The 15650-nt window shown below is 47.6% G+C and overlaps 1 protein-coding gene across 1 annotated transcript in view; it reads left to right on the forward strand.

Annotated features, from left to right (window-relative positions):
* CFAP77 (cilia and flagella associated protein 77) overlaps window positions 1-14327 on the forward strand; it is a 60861-nt gene extending 46534 nt beyond the window's left edge. Inside the window, exons 4-6 of the mRNA XM_040531704.1 lie at window positions 1988-2090; window positions 3645-3740; window positions 14076-14327. Coding sequence (XP_040387638.1) covers window positions 1988-2090; window positions 3645-3740; window positions 14076-14144 — 268 coding nt within the window. The 3' untranslated portion in view covers window positions 14145-14327. The remainder of the gene's footprint in view (window positions 1-1987; window positions 2091-3644; window positions 3741-14075) is intronic.
* Window positions 14328-15650: the final 1323 nt, after the last annotated feature.

A 15650-nucleotide genomic window follows, 5' to 3' on the forward strand; every position in this document is an offset into this window, starting at 1 on the left:
AGTGTTTCTCTCGAAGGAGGCAGGAAAAGCCAGATCAAGCATCGCATCTTACAGCCCACCAGAACCCATACGTATAACTAAGCACACGAGTCATCCCTACTAATTTCCCAGAGACAGTTCATGCATGTATTATTCCAGGCATGATTCTATACTTTGCTGGATCAGGATTTAAATGCGATTAATCACACGGCAGGGAAGAGTCTCTGAAGAGCATCAACCCAAATGTGTCCTTTCAAGCATTTACTTACAAGCCAGCTGTGGACTAATCAGTCACCAACTGGCTGGTCCACCAGAGATGGTAAAAGTCACCTCCATGGAGATGTGAAAACACTCAGCCATCACAAAAATCAATAATCAAACACCACACACAAAGGCTCCATGTTTTCCTGCATCCCTCCCTGCTATTCACACTCCCCAGGAAAGCTCCTGCCTTGGAAAGCAAAGGGTCACGCCAAGGAAACAAGCCCACAAGGCTCACCAAAAGCACGTGCAAGGACTACCAAATTTACACCATACAATGAGATGCTCAACCACAGCTATGCCACATCTTTTAATCCTTTGTAGATATTTTAGCCCAGCTCTGATCAGCGTGAAATACCAAACTGTAAGGGAAGGTGAGGGAAAAAGAGAAGACAAGGGTAAATGTCAGTGTCCCCTTTGGCACGAGGTGTCTCCAGATGACAGTCTGGAGCAACACAGCTGTTTTGTAGGCAAAGCCTTGAAAAGCTCTGCAGCATGTGATCTATGAAACGGGCAGTTTGCAGAAGGATGTCTCCTCTGATGTGAATGCCCCCTTGGGATGTATATTGCTGGGTTGCACATCTAGTATCATTAGAAAACACGACCATAGATTAGGCTGTTTTGAAGCATGTGGTGTGCAATAATTAAGTAATAAAAGTCACCACAGGGGTGAAGGAACAAGGAACAGAAGAGTTACTATTTGCATATGCCCTGCTGGCGCCCTCCACTACTGTCAAGGATCCTCCAGACTGCTAAAAGCTGGCTGCTGATGATTCCAGGCCAATTGCTGACAAAAACATTGAAGCATCAGCTCACTTGTGGCCTGGTGCACGAGCTCTCTCCAGAAAGCCACCTTCTGGTGGCCCAGAACCACCCAGCATTTAGCCCAGCTCAGATCCCTGTTCAGGCAGGGAAAGCCCTGCCTTGCTGCTTCAGAAGCAGCAGCTGAAGGCACAGCATGCTACAAGTGTGAGCAAAGCTGGTGGCTCCACAGTGTCGTTGGTAGCTGCTGAGATGGAAAGAGTCCCTCCCCAGCAAGGTGTGCAAAGACAAGGACCGATAAAATTTCAGCTGCAGGTCCTCAATCACTTTCTCCCTTGGGATTTCTAATTTTTGCTTCTGGGGGAGAAGAATAGCACCACAACCACAGTGATAAGCGATATGCTGTCCTTGAGGCAAGAGCCCTGCTGTTCCACTGCTGCCACTGCCAATTCTACCTCCCACGGTGGCTGATGAAGTTAAAGCATCCTCCCTTGCCAGGAGCAAGGCTCAGTAAGTCTGGGCCACAGCTTTGCTGCAACTTGGGTTAATGCCAGCTCAGTGCAGGTAAACTGACCAAAAAGCAACTGACTTCTTAATTTTACCATTTATCTCGAGCTGTAGTCATCTGCAGTTCCTCTGCTGCTGCTCTCTCCTGGCTGGGACACTCACTGGTGCCCTGTTTCAAGAGGCAAATCTGCTCTGTGCAGCTGGGGCACCAGAGAGGCTCAGTCGTTCAGCTCCCCTTTGCACTGCAGACACCTGACAGTGTCTTAGTCTGTTTTAATTCCAGACTCAGATCATCAGTAGCCCTCTCACCCAGTCCATCAGTGCATCTGTTTGGGCTTCTTTGTACACCACAGCAGTCACATTTTCATGTTCTCACCACTCACATTTTCCAGGAGCAGGGAAGGGAATCAGCACAGGGAGGTAAAGATAGGCATTAACCCTGGAGATAACATTGTTGTATTTTGAACATTTTTTCCAGGCCTTCCACTCCCTTTTTTGATGTCCTCCAACACAAATACAAGGAGCTGTGGATGGAGCAGCAGAGAGCACTGACAGCAGCCCAGCGAGTGGAAAAGAAAAAGGTAATAGTACTCCAACAGCACTGCTGCTTGCTACCAGGCATGAACTCCCCTTATCCCACCCCACAATATATGGGCTTCTTTCTACCCATCACAGTGAACAGTCCCATGTGGGAAACCATTTTCCCTGACTGCTAGAAGGCTGGCAGAGCCTAATGAAGATCAGCTGCTTCCGAGCCAAGATGGGCCTGGCTCCAGCCAGAGCATATCCTGCAGGGTAGTGCTGTGGGAGTGAGCACCAGATGTGAAAATTGCAATGTGCATGCCTGAAAGTGCACTGGAGACAAAAGGAAAGGTTTAAATAAAAGTATTGTTGTATCTGAAGGTATATGCAGGAACTGAGCAAGCTCAGGGCAGTGGTGGTTTGGTCAAGGCCTTCCAAAAGGCTTAGACACCTGTCCCACAGATACACCTTTCTAGCTATCATTAAGCATCTGTCTGCATCAATGTGTCCCTGGTCACAGGGTGCCCAGCTAAACTCCTGTTATCAATTAAAATGGAGGCTCTAATTCTTTTTGCATCACCACAACACTAAAAACTCTGCTATAACAAAGCATTAGGTTTCAAGTTATCTTTGGTATTTAATGCCATCCTCTTGCCAGAAGCCTTGCAGATTGTCCTTGGACAGCATCAGCTCTGCTCAGGTTACCTGCAGCAGTGGACAAAAGAATGGAGCAGCCAAATGTTCGAAGGACCAGCACCAGCCTTGATCCTGGCATGTCACAGTGAATGCACACACCCTGAGCAGTTGTTAGAGCTGTTAAACATAGCAATATTATAACAACATTTAAAAGCAGCCAATGACTGTTTTATTAGTTAATGACTCAAGGAAGAGTCGAGCTAATATGGTAATGACCAATTTCAATGGGCTTACTGCCATCACAAAGTATGCTTTATAGTGGAAGTGCAATACAGTGTTCTTAATTAGCAGCTATTTTATGAACGCACAAGCCCAGGATGTTGGAAAAATGCATCCCTAACTTATCTGTTAATGACTGATGTTTTAATCACTAAGTTCTCTCCATCAAGTTCCTGAAGCTTGCAGCCCCCACTTACTGAGTTAAGCAACACATACCTACAAACCAGACCACAGAGCAAACAGATTCTCCGGGGTTTCATGCAATGGCCAAAACATTCACCAGGTACCTGCACTGGCTTGTGCTGGGACTATCAAGTATTGTACATTGCAATTAATCACGAGAGAAACACTTCAGTCAGGAAATCTTCCCCATGGTTGTGGTGGTGGAAATGACTCTCCCAGACAGTGATGAGCCAGTGCTGTATCTCAGGGCTCCTAGCAGGCACTGGTCATCTATCTCACTGAGATGCGGTACAAAGCTCAGAGTTGGCAGTTGTCCCTGTTTCCCTCAGTGTGTTTTAGGTATCAGCATTAGCTGCATGGACACAAAAGACCACCCAGACCAGGCACTAGTGATCATCAGGTGATCTATGAAGTGACTTTTAGACTAGTTCATCCCAGTATCGTTACAAGACACCAATGGGATCTATATAGCTGCGCAGCCATTCCAGCCTGTTCTTGTGTATCTTTGATTACAGAAAGACAAATTGCGTGAAACTCGTACCACATTTCTCCGAAAACAGCCAGTACCTGCGAAGGAGGAGTCCTTCTGGCACCTGCCCCACCTGGAGAAGGTATGGAGTACTTGACTGAACTCGGAGACACTTTCTAAACTTGCCTGTGTTCCCTGGTAATACCCTTATCACATGAGGGTAGACATGAAGCTCTTACTCCGGAGCTCTCTGAAACCCAGACCCCAAACATTCCCACACTGGATGTGTTTAAACTCCAGCCCCTATCGCACTTCAGGGTAGGATGCTTTTTGCAGACAAGGCCTGGAAGAGAAGCAGCAGTTGACCAGAGGAAGGGCTTAATGACTTATTTTCTAACATGTGCTCTTTTGTGATCTCCACCAGATTAGAAGCATCTTGTTATATTTCCCCATTAGTACTGTCATGGCCTTTGTTCTCTCCTGGTATTCCTGCAGCTGCCCTACCTGAGCAAAACAATCCAGTCTACTTTTAGGTAGCCTGACATTTTATCAGCTGTCAGCGTAACTAATTCAAGCCACACCAGATTAATGTGTCTCAAGAAGCATTTTCACACCAAGAACTACAAATTTCCAGAAATTCTGTGTTCTTGATACCTATCTAAACTACCTGATTGACAATATTCACCCTGTGACTGAGCAGAGGGCCTAGCCAAGCTACAGATGTGCATGACACTTCCTTTAATTGATCCAAATAAGAGCCAGGGTGAAGATTTCTTGTTTTAGCAATGGGATCTGAACATCTCCCTGAACTCATCTGTGCATCTTGCTGTGCTCTGGGGTACTTGTTCAAATTGTTAGCTTTGTTTGTGGTGTAAATTACAGGGGAACTTCAAGTGAAGAGCTAGGGGGCATTTTACAAAGGAAGGGAGAAGAACTGGGCAAGGGAAATAGAAAGGAGACACCGGAAAGTCTGAAAGCATCAAAACCCTGTAGGGAGTGTGCATGGTCAAAATCGTATCTGGCATTGATAGATACCACTGCAACGAGTCTCTCAGCCTTCTGCCCCAGCCCTTGTTCTGATGGTTCTGAGATTATTTTATTTTTTGCTCTGCTGTTGATTTTTAACTGCAGTTTAAAACAATGAAGGAGCCTTGTGACTTCCTGAAGCTGATTTATTTATACAAGTTGGAGAGTTTCAACCAAGAAATGTTTTGCACCACCTTGATGTATTCCTTTTACATCCTGTCTAAGACTGTCCGATTAGCATATGTCAGTAATCATTTATCCCAGCTGCCTGTCAGCACAAAGCTGCTGCTGCGGCTAGTGTCAGTGAAAGAACATGACCGATCGCTGTTAAACAGATTGTGTAAGTCACACGAGATACCGGGGCAGGCCTCCTCTTTAGAGCTCCTCTCACCCCAGACCTTTCCATCACTATTCATTTTTCAGCCTGTTTTTCTTCATGCTTTCCCTTTTGTTTCATCCAGGATTGCACTTGGGTTCTTCCCCCAGCCACAGGTCTCAACCACCACTTGAGTCTTTTCCTCTCTTCTTCCTTACCTTCTTAGGAACAGCATCTAGGGGAGGAGGAGCAACTTGCTGTGCACGGCATCTGCAGATTTGCCTCATTCCTCCTTTCTCACTACATTAACCTGGATGGTTTACCTTTCCCCAGCTGCGGATCTAACATGCGCTGTTCATGTTAGAACTTGGATTAGGAAACTCATTGCTCAGTTGAGTTTCAGTACGTGGTTTTCTCCATGGAAAAGAGACCTCAAACATCCATAAGAGTTTGCCCAGTTATGAGCAGCAATACCCCAAGGAAAGCTAATGGTTTCAAAAACCACTTGATAGTCTCCCAACTGTGCCTTAACCATCTCTATAAAGTTGTTTTTTACATGGGTGGTGGTGCAATAGCCTTGAAAGACAAACTGGCCTACCCCTTTAGCCAAACTCAGCCAAACCCAGGGACTTCAGTCATTCACTACCATCCCCTCCATTACAAGAAGGACGATAAGGAACAGTGCTCCAAAGAGGCAAGGAAGTTTGTTCTTACACCAATTCTGTTCTCATTAAATCTCTTTCTCAGGCTCTAACATGGTGGGGGATATCTAACTTATGGCTTTCCTAGAATCAACTCAGTGGCCTGGGGAAGACAGTGGTCAGCATTGGCTACTGTATGTAATTCACACAAACACCGTATTTAGTCTATACCACTAAAAAAAGCAACAACTCAATACAGTCGGTACAGGTCTCAGGTGCTCTTCTGTCCTCCAATTTACAAATTACAGAGGCCAGAGAAGTTTCTGAATAGGGCAAAGTTGTACATGAAATGGCAGAAAGCTCACCACAGGTATTTAAGGCAACTGCTTTGAATTACAATGCTCCTTAGAGCTGCTCCTCTTTCTCAGACTCCCCACCACCCCTACAAGGCCTCCTCAGCATCACCAAAAGATGACAGCAATGAAGACAAGGCTCCCATCTGACCAGGTGTCTAGCTTTCTCTGACAAAAAGCTTTATTGTGAAAGTCACTTTGATTGCTGAGGAGCTGCAGAACAAGTCAATTGTCCGGAAGTCCAAGCAACAATGCCTGACTAAAAAAAAACAACTTAGTTTTAAGAAGAATTAAGCTGAAGTCTTGTGTTTTTTCAGCACTATCAAAGGATGTGGTCACTGGCATTTCTGACCTGGGAGTGAACAGAGACAATTGTTTCAGGCTGTTTCAGATTTGTTAGCACCCATTAGAGTCAAGCAGCTAATCAGAAAGTTGGATAAAGTGATAAAAGGATCTGCTTTTGTCCTGCTTTGCACTTTATCAAGTATGAGACATCTCCTGGGAATTTCAACAAAATGCTAGGTGAAAAGAGATTGCTCTTAGACAAAGCTAAAAGTAGATCTTGATACAAAGCAGCAAAAGTACCACACATGCAAAACACCAGAAGCATTTGTGGGTCCTACCAGGTCAGGAGAAGACTCTTCCCTCAGCATTCAGGAAATGCATCCCATAGCAAGGCTTTGCTTCTGATTCCAGAAGCAAAAACTCTGCAGAAGTATCACTTCACAGAAAGCTCATTAGCAGACTACCATCTGCATATTTCCCTACTGTCCTTCAGTGAGATTGTCCCGCTCTGGCCATTATACAAGGTGCTCATGGCCTGGGAAGAACTTAACTCTGGGCAAGAACATTTAAAGAATCCCTTGCCCCCCTCCCCACAGCCATAATTTATGCAATTTTCCTTGTGACCTGAGGCTGGTGCAAGGCACAGGGGTGCAACATGTCCTCAAGCCACTCATCCTTGTGCTCCCTCTGACACTGCCTATCAGATACATGATGCCTTCCAGAGTCTTGCCTGCTCTGAGCCTGCAGAACAACCTGTTAGCAAGGTAGTTGTAATCCAAAGCAGGGGGCGACAGGAAAATGTTGTTCTTCTAAACCCATGAAGATCACCTAGGAGGACTTTTCTGCTCCCATCCTCTCCCCTTGCAGACTCTTAAGCTGGACTTACCACTAGGTCCTTGTAAGACCTGGCACCGTGCTAGAGCTCAGAGCAAGCAGAAGAGAAAACAAAGGAGCTTTGCCCTCCCCTCTAATTGCCTCCGCCTGCTCCCTACATTGCCAGGGCTGAATGGCATTACCTAGCCATTCAGTCGCTAAAGTACAGACAAATTGACTATGTTTTCATTTGGATTTAGGTTTCAGCCCCACTGCTTTAGAATAATGGCCCAGGCTATTAAGCCAACCATGTGGGTTACAGGCTCTCGCGCACCGGGGGCACGCTCCTACTCCACGTCTCGCTCTGGAGAACTGACCTGGCGCCGGGTCTCCTGGGCCCCCAGCTCACTGAGACAAGCAGGTCGTGGGGAGCCAGTCACATCCTGGCGGGCACTTCATTAGGGAAAGGTTTTTTAATTTATTACAAATCCCAGCAGAAGTTAACTCCTTATTCACCTCAGCAAAATGTTTCTACTGCCCTCCCCTTCCTCAGGCACCCCCCGAGGCAAAGGCCTCTGCCTTGCTCTGCCTGCAGAGACTTGATTCCTGGGCTCAGGTTTTGTGATTGCAGCTAGAACTGTGCACCAAGACTTTTTTTTTCCAATGTAGGACTACATTCTACATTCTCTGGGGACTGTAAGAACTCAGGCACCCAGCATAGAGAAATCCTCCTGCCCCCAGCTCATGCCTTGTGCCCTGTCCTCACATCACCCATCGCTAGCATTGTGTTGGTCTGGGCAGAATGGCATCCCCAGTGTCAAATTCTGGAAAATGTCTTGCTGCCAAAATACAGCATCCCCACAGCCTTGCCGTCTGCAGAGAAACGGTCCAGGGTGAACTTCAGCTGCCTCCATCTGAATTTTTAATAGTCATAATCCAAACCAGTGCTCAACACTGGCCACTCGACAATAGATTTTCAGGGCTCTGTAAAGTCAGCTCAGAAGGGCATTTATTTTGGTAACAACACCTCACGCAGCAGTGATGTAAAAGGACAGAATTTGCCCACATGCCAAAGCAGCTCTGCACACCATGTGTCAGTGACACACCTGAGGTTTATTTTTTCCTTTGCTCATTAGAGAATTCCAACTTGCACAGACATTCAAGGTGGCTTTCCAGGGAGAATATTCTTGTTTACTTGACCAGACATAGGGAGGAAAAAATGCAGCAACTTTGGACAACACTTTTGTCAACACGCATTGCCTTCCCCAGCAGATGAAACGAGCTGCACTCGATGCGCGATATGAATAAGCGATAAGCAATTGACGAGCAAGTGTTCGGGTACCTTGGCAAAAGACTTAATTTGCAACCTGGCACAAAATCAAAGGCTCTGTCAACGGCTGAGCGGCTCTCCCGCGTATGCCTTGCATTACCTGGGAAAGCTCTGTCAGGTAAATTTCCAGTGAAAGTAATTAGAGGAATCCCCACTGTATAAACTTTGCAGCAAAATTCTGGGCTCCAGAATTTGATTCTCACCAGGGATCCGATATGTGCTCACAGCCTGATCCTTCATCAGAATTAACAGTTGAGGTTTAACACGCACACAAAAAATGTTCTGCATTTTTTTTTAATGCCTTACCTCTATTTTTGTCTGAAGAGCTGAACTGACAAGCACAGCTCATGTAATCCTGCAATTGTTGTCAGAAAAGCCACAGACTGTGCTACACTAACCTGTGCTTGATGCACACAGCAGGCTGGCTTTTCAGAGGCACCATTTATCCTCCCAGGCTTGAGGAGGACAACAGGACTTCATGGAGTTGGAGTGTTATAAAACTTGTCTCCTGAGGCCTTGATAGCACTCGAAGACCAATGCAACGAGTTCAAGAGCTTTCTGTCACCATGGTACCAGATCAAGCCTCCCTTCAGCTGGGATTTTGGCTGACTAAAAATCAGTGGCACCAGATGGCTGATCAGTGGCCCAAGTGAAATGAATTGGTGGGTCCCAGTCCAACTCAGATCAGCTCCATGGGCCTTCAGTGCTGCCCTGCCTGCAACAGGCACAACTCAAATTAAATACAATGCCCTGAAAAGTCCCAAATAGGTGGAGACCTAGCTAGCCAGGGCTTAATCATTGCACATCTCCTCTGGGGCAACAACATAGGTGTCACCTCCCACGTTATGGCCATCTGTAACTAAATGTATGCTTCAGCCCTTATCATCAGCTCTAAGTTTTCTTGCTTTAAAGAGATTCTTTGGGTTTTCTTGTTTTGCCCAGCAGCTAGAACTACAATATAATCAATCAAGTCACAGGAAGGCATTTCTCTTGTCCAGTCTCTGCCAGTATCACTTCACTCTCAACCTCCCCATTGCACCCTCCACTCCCCTCTCCCATGCTCGGCCCTTCCTTCCCCTCACAGACCCAGTAGCCCTTCATCCTCTGCCATTTTCACTGCTCTCCAACATCTCCTGGTTGACACCAGCAAACAGAGCATAAACAGCCATAAAAATCCTTTTAAAAAAAGAAAAGGGAGGAGATATTTAGATCTGGCCTCTATCTGAAGCCCCACTCCCATGACCACATAAGCTCATGACTTCCAGCACCACGATGAACCAAGCACCTCAGGCTCTGCAGCACAAGGCACAGCTCACACCACCGCTCCCTGCACAGCTTTACAGCCCGGGCCATCTCCAGGGCAGGCTCCACCTGCATCCAAGCCCCCATGTCCAAAGGCTGCAACTGCTGGCAACCAGTGCCTGTTGCCAGTAGAGATATTCATCCATGAAGGAACAGATCTAGGGCACTTGCAGCCTCACATGCTGTGTTGTTTTCAGGTAAGCCCCTACCACTGCTACCGCTTCATACAGTTTCCCAGATCTGCTTTTTAAATGGCCTGGAGGGTTTGGTCAGGGAATTCTGCCTTCTGTGGAGGCACCATTTGCCAACTGACAACTTAGCTTGGAGTAAAACTCTTGCCTGGCACAAAAGGGGTCTGAGTTACAAATCTCAAAAACCCGCAGTTGGTGTGAAAGCTGCCTGCTCTGCTTCAGTCCTGGGACATCTGCCGAGCAGGCAACACGCCAGGTTCCAGCTCAAGTGCCTGAATTCTCCTTTACTTGCACTATCGCCCAGACCTAGTGACCAGTGTGGTCCAGCAAACATATGTGGTCTTCATTTTCAGGAAGCAGAAAAAAAGGAAAGTCTCAGTGGGGCATTAAACACAGCAGCCAAAAATTACTGAGCATATTCTGAATCCTTCCTGGTTTTGCTACACTAGGACCGTTTAGCCCAGATCCCTTTGTCCTGGATTTCCTCGCCTTCTTGAAATTAGAAAGGTGGGGAGAAGCCATCCAGCCCGTTCATTAAGCAGGTTAAGCATGCTACTGCCAGGAAAAGCCACGGTATTTGTAACCCTAATAATCCAACAGCCACCTCCCAGCGCAGCTCAGCTTGGACAGAATAATGTCTGTTTTAAAAATACCTGCCTCTCCCTAACTTGTCATGGCATTTGTTGACAACCCTATTGAAAGCCACTCTCCGTGCAGCTGTGAAGGATCTTTCAGCACCCCTTTCTCTTTCCTAGACAGTTTTTGAAAGGGAGGGGAAAAAAAGCCATCAATACAGGGGGAAAAAGGCATCAGCAGCCAACATCAGCTGATGAAGCGCCTCACCTGGGCCCCCAGCGCACCGCCTCCAATTAAATCAAAATGGTTTGTTTTTAATGGTCTTTTACACTGACAAGTGGGCTATCATTCCAGGCCTAGAGAGCTGTCAGGGAGCCGAGGCAAATCCTCCGTTGATAATGCCCAATGCTTCCAATTAGGAGCCGAGGCCGCTCCTGGCGCACTAACGATTCCCCAGCCTCCCCCAAGGCCCCTTCGGCACTGGCTGTTTCGTCTTCCCTCTTCCTCCGCCACAAATTACTGACACAAAACGGAGGCGCCCCGGTGCCTCCTCACCACGCCGGGCCCCGGCCCTGTTGGATTTAATGAGGCGATGGAAGTTTTTGCGGATCTTTCGCTAAATTCTTTTCTTGTTTGACAGCTGCTTGAGTGTTGACCTTATAAAAGATTTAGTGTTTCTCATTATTTTCTGTCAAGCTTTACAAGTGATAGCTTCACGGAAATCATTTGCATCTCGATGCGCGCGCGCGTTTTTGTCTGCACGGGGATGCTCAGTGCAGTGCACGTACAGCACCCATCTCCCGTATTGTGTATTTTATTCCCTCCTCCCCACCGAAAAAATCTACAAACATGATGCTGTTGTTTTGTGTTGTTTTGGGAAAAAAACAGGAAAGGACTTAAAAGGCCCGGGATTTGTTAGACTCCTGTAAATGAGGGAGGTTTTGAAAAAGGAAGAGAGATTGGTTTCCTGTAAAGAGAGCTCAAGAAAGTGTTTTGTCACCCACTAAAAGGATTCAATCAAATGGATGATGGAAAAACTAGGCTGAATCTAGGGGTGGCTTTGTTGTTAAAGTGAAAAATCGTACGAGGCTGGGAGGCTGCCTTTGAGCACACAGAGCCAGGCAGGTGCCGGGAGAGGAGTGGGTGCCACCATGCACGGATCCTTCTCCAACAGGAGAAGAGCCCAGCGCTGCTCCGGTCCTGTCCACGGGCTCCTTCTCAACATCTCCCACAAGTCACCACAAACCATTTAATCCAGCTACCTCAATTAATCCCCCCAACCCCTTGCAAATCCCATTTACTCCCACCCCCCACCCCCCAGAAGCTAACCTGGCCAACCTCCCAAGGGTGCTCACAGAGCAGAGCTGCTGCCATGCACCCCAGCACCCACCTCAACATCTGCAGGCCCAACTTCAACAGCACCCAAAAAAAAAAAAACAGTCTCTGGGGCACATACTGCACTGCCTCAGGGGAGTTCTGCCTTCCCTGCACCAGCTGAGCTGCTTTTGTATCTCACACAGAATTTATTAGCCCTCCTTTAACAGACTGATCTCTGCTTGTAGCATGCAAATGGTTGCACTAATGCTTGGCAAGTGGTCACTTGCAGTCCTCCAATTTAGACCATTAACTGAGAAACCCAACTGAAAATGGTCCCCCAAATACATATTGAAGTTTGAGGAGTGATAAGTTTATTGTCCCTCTAATTCTCTGAAGCAAGGGCTGATGTTACAATATCCCAGCTGCACATGCCCTGCATGTTTTAATTTGTCAATAAAATGTGCAATGAAGGAGCAAAACACTGCTTCTAATGAGCAGATGAAAACACTTGCAGCTCTGTCATCCTGCAGAGAACACTACCAAGATTGTGCCTACAAACTACATTCCTATTCTGCTACAGCCTATGCTCCAAATCTGAGATTCAAACAAAACCCTGGTGTAACAGCCCATAACCACATCAGAGTAATGGTAAAGATCATCAGCTGTCTCCAGAGAAAGTACCTTTGGGTTCATCATTTAAAATATGAATTAGAAGAATCAGATATGGGGATTCATCACTGACACTGACTTCTCACACCAGTCTGTCATAATAAGACCTTTGACCCAAAGACACCCTTATCTTGTCTCTAATTATTGGCCTGGGACTAATCCATACTTCTCAGGTATCCCTCATTATGAGGGGGCTTCTCATTTTTTAAAAACACTTGTCCCCTGTCTTACACCTGGTGCTTCCCACTTACTCATGCTGAGGGCAGAAGCTGGCATCACTCAACTTTGTCAAGGACTCTGCTAATTTTAATTACAGTCAGTAGTGGCTCAGCATGACATTTCTCACCCAGGAGCTTTGTACCAAGACTGGAGTGAACCAACTGCTCTTTCCTCCTCTGTGGCTTCAACCCAGTCCCATGCAGAAATTTCACCCTGCCCCATTCCCAGTGGTGCTGGGCAGGGAGCACAGCGGGAAACACAGAGGCACCTTCAAGAGAAGCAGCTCAGCTTGTCCTCGCAGTGGATTTTCCTAACAATCCCAGCTCTGTCTCCACACAGGTCAGAGGAAAATCTCCTGCATCTTTAATGGGAGGTCAGAGTCAGCCTGGCTGGGGACCATCCCTGCCAGCTCTGGAGGGCTCCCAGGGGCCACCCGCCCCTTTCAGCCACCTTGGTTCTGCCTCCCCACCCCGACAGGGGTTATGTCTCTGCTGCTACTTGGGGGAAAGCAAGAACATCCAAAACAACTGTCTGAAGTTAGGCACTCAAATGCATATTTAAGCACCTGAACACCTTCCTCCAGTGAGGGGGAATAGCTAAATATGCTTTGTTTGTCTTGATTAATGAGATCACTAGCAAGCTTTTCAGGGCAAAGACTGCTGTGCATTATTACATATGCAAAACCTGACATCCATCCAGCCTGAGCAGGGTGGGGGAGGCAGGAGAAAGCTCTGCACATCCACACGAGGCAGATATATGGCACAAGGAACTGGGTCAAGGCAGGTGAAGCCCATGGCCTCACACAGTAAACCCACCCTGTACATGGAGACACGCTCACATGTCACAGTAAACCTAGCATCTGCTGCATGGGTTTGTTGCACACAACTGTGTAAACCACGCCACTGGTACAGCTCACCCCGAAGGGCCCTGGAACTTAACTCCACCAAGTGTCTTCTCCTTTATCATGGTCATTTGTTCACCACATCCCCACCTCAAATGAGATTTCCAGGAAGAAACTGCTCGTGTGTGTGTGTGTGTGTGACCTGCCCAACAAAATAAGTCCTTGACCTCAGTGGGAGCTCTGAGCCCATCCCACGCCCCACCAGTGAGGGGAATAAGTCCTGTGTTGTGGAAAATAAGTCATGTTTATTTCAGAATCCATCTTAAGGCATGCCAGCATCTGAAAATGTCAGATAACTGACACAGTGTTAAGACTACAGGATTTTGTTACTGGAGCAGAGTAAGAATATCCTGAAGTTGATCAGAAAACTAGCCCCCATTTCAAACACATTAAATGGTTAACTGCAACAGGAGTAGTGTTTTTCCAAGCAGTCAAAAACCCTTGCACTAATCTGCAGTCTCTTCCCTGCTTGTGCTACACCCTGTTCTTGGCCAGCTGCTGCCTGTAACCAATTGTCTATCTGCTCCTTTCCTTATAGGTTGGGCCTCATCTCAGTACTTTTCCAGACCATGATGCTCGTAAAAAGGCATTCAGTGCCTCCCATTGAGAAGTGCCTGCGAGACACGGTCCCCTTCCCTGGGGCATCCACGTAGCAAACTGAAGCCCAGAGCAGAGCCCTGTGCTGGGCACCGCAGCCCCCAGACTCATTTCAGCCACAGACAGTGGCTTTCTCTCAGGTTTTAAGAAGTTATGCTAATGCAGATATAGCCAAATAAATCATTAACATGTAAGGAAAGATCCTGTCTCAGCCTGTTCATTGCTTCACATCAGATGCACACCAACACTTTGCCCAGTCTGACCACCACAAGTCTCACGCTCCAGGTAACAGCAGCCACACCAGTAACAGGCGGCGTCTGCACCAGTATAACCCCACAGGGAAAGCAGGGTGGTCTCCTTCCCTGCCCATTCTGAACAAATATACTAAATTCAACCATACCCTCACCAATATCAAGTCTACAATAGCTCCATAACACATCAGCCCTTCTCAAGCCAAGCAAGTTGCCCCTGACTGCCCAATTCGCAGAGCACCTGTCTGCCTACGTGAAGGCATCCCCACACCTGCCTCAAGCCCCTGCCAAACCGAGGCCTTGCTGCATGAAGGCAGCCCCTGCCAGGCAGCCCCCTGCTGCCCGCCCCTGCCAGCCCCACAGTCACACTTGAACACTGCTGGTGAACCTCTCCAGGCAGCTGCAAAACAGACCCAAGCCCCCCAGCACCAGCGCAGCAGCACAGCACCCAAACCCCATCCTGGTCACCAGCAGGCAATGGCAGAGGCCCAGCCACACACAGCCTAGGCAGGTAGTAGAGCATTTAAAAGTGGTCTGCTCCCAAAAGATCTTTACACCTTAAGAAAATACCAGCTGATAATAACTGCGATTACTTTAATTGTGTGTCTCCAAGATTGCTAGAGGAATAATCAACTATCCCTATGCTTCTCACATCTGTTATCATATCCCAGATTATGCCAGAAGACATTTAAGTCTAATGTTAGCTTTCAGCATTGGTATTCAGCACCCTGTTCCCACTCAGAGAGCTCAGCCGTGGTCACCCCAGGACAGGTTGAGCACCTTGGGGCTATGCCACAAGGTGAGAGTCGCTGTCCCAGAGCGCCCCAAGCCCAGCACCAAACACCGCAGGGGGAGGTGGATGTGACCTTGTCCTGCACACCTCAGCCCAGCCTCCTACATGCTCCTACACAGGCCCAGAGCAGCCAGAGGGGCACAAAGGCTCAGGAAGTTTTGCTGAGCCCAGGTCTCTCTCCACACCCAATCTCCAGCCAAACTTTTAGACCCAGACCTCAAGGAGCAGAGCCCTTCATGACATTAAATTGTATTACTTGAAACACAAGAACAAAGCAAGCTGCAGGAGCAGCTTTTCTTACCTTCCACAGCACAAGCAGGGCTCCACAGCAGCTGCTCAGGCATTCCCAGCACCTTCCTTAGGGCAGTTTGAGGCTCACCCTGCCCTTTTTAAGGGAGAGCTGCTGCAGCAAACTCCACCCTGCCCGCACCTGAGCCGAGGGAGGACAGAAGTCACCTGCTCCACACAGGGA

The sequence above is a fragment of the Cygnus olor genome, chromosome 19 (genome assembly GCF_009769625.2).
Source record: "Cygnus olor isolate bCygOlo1 chromosome 19, bCygOlo1.pri.v2, whole genome shotgun sequence".
Taxonomy (NCBI): domain Eukaryota; kingdom Metazoa; phylum Chordata; class Aves; order Anseriformes; family Anatidae; genus Cygnus; species Cygnus olor.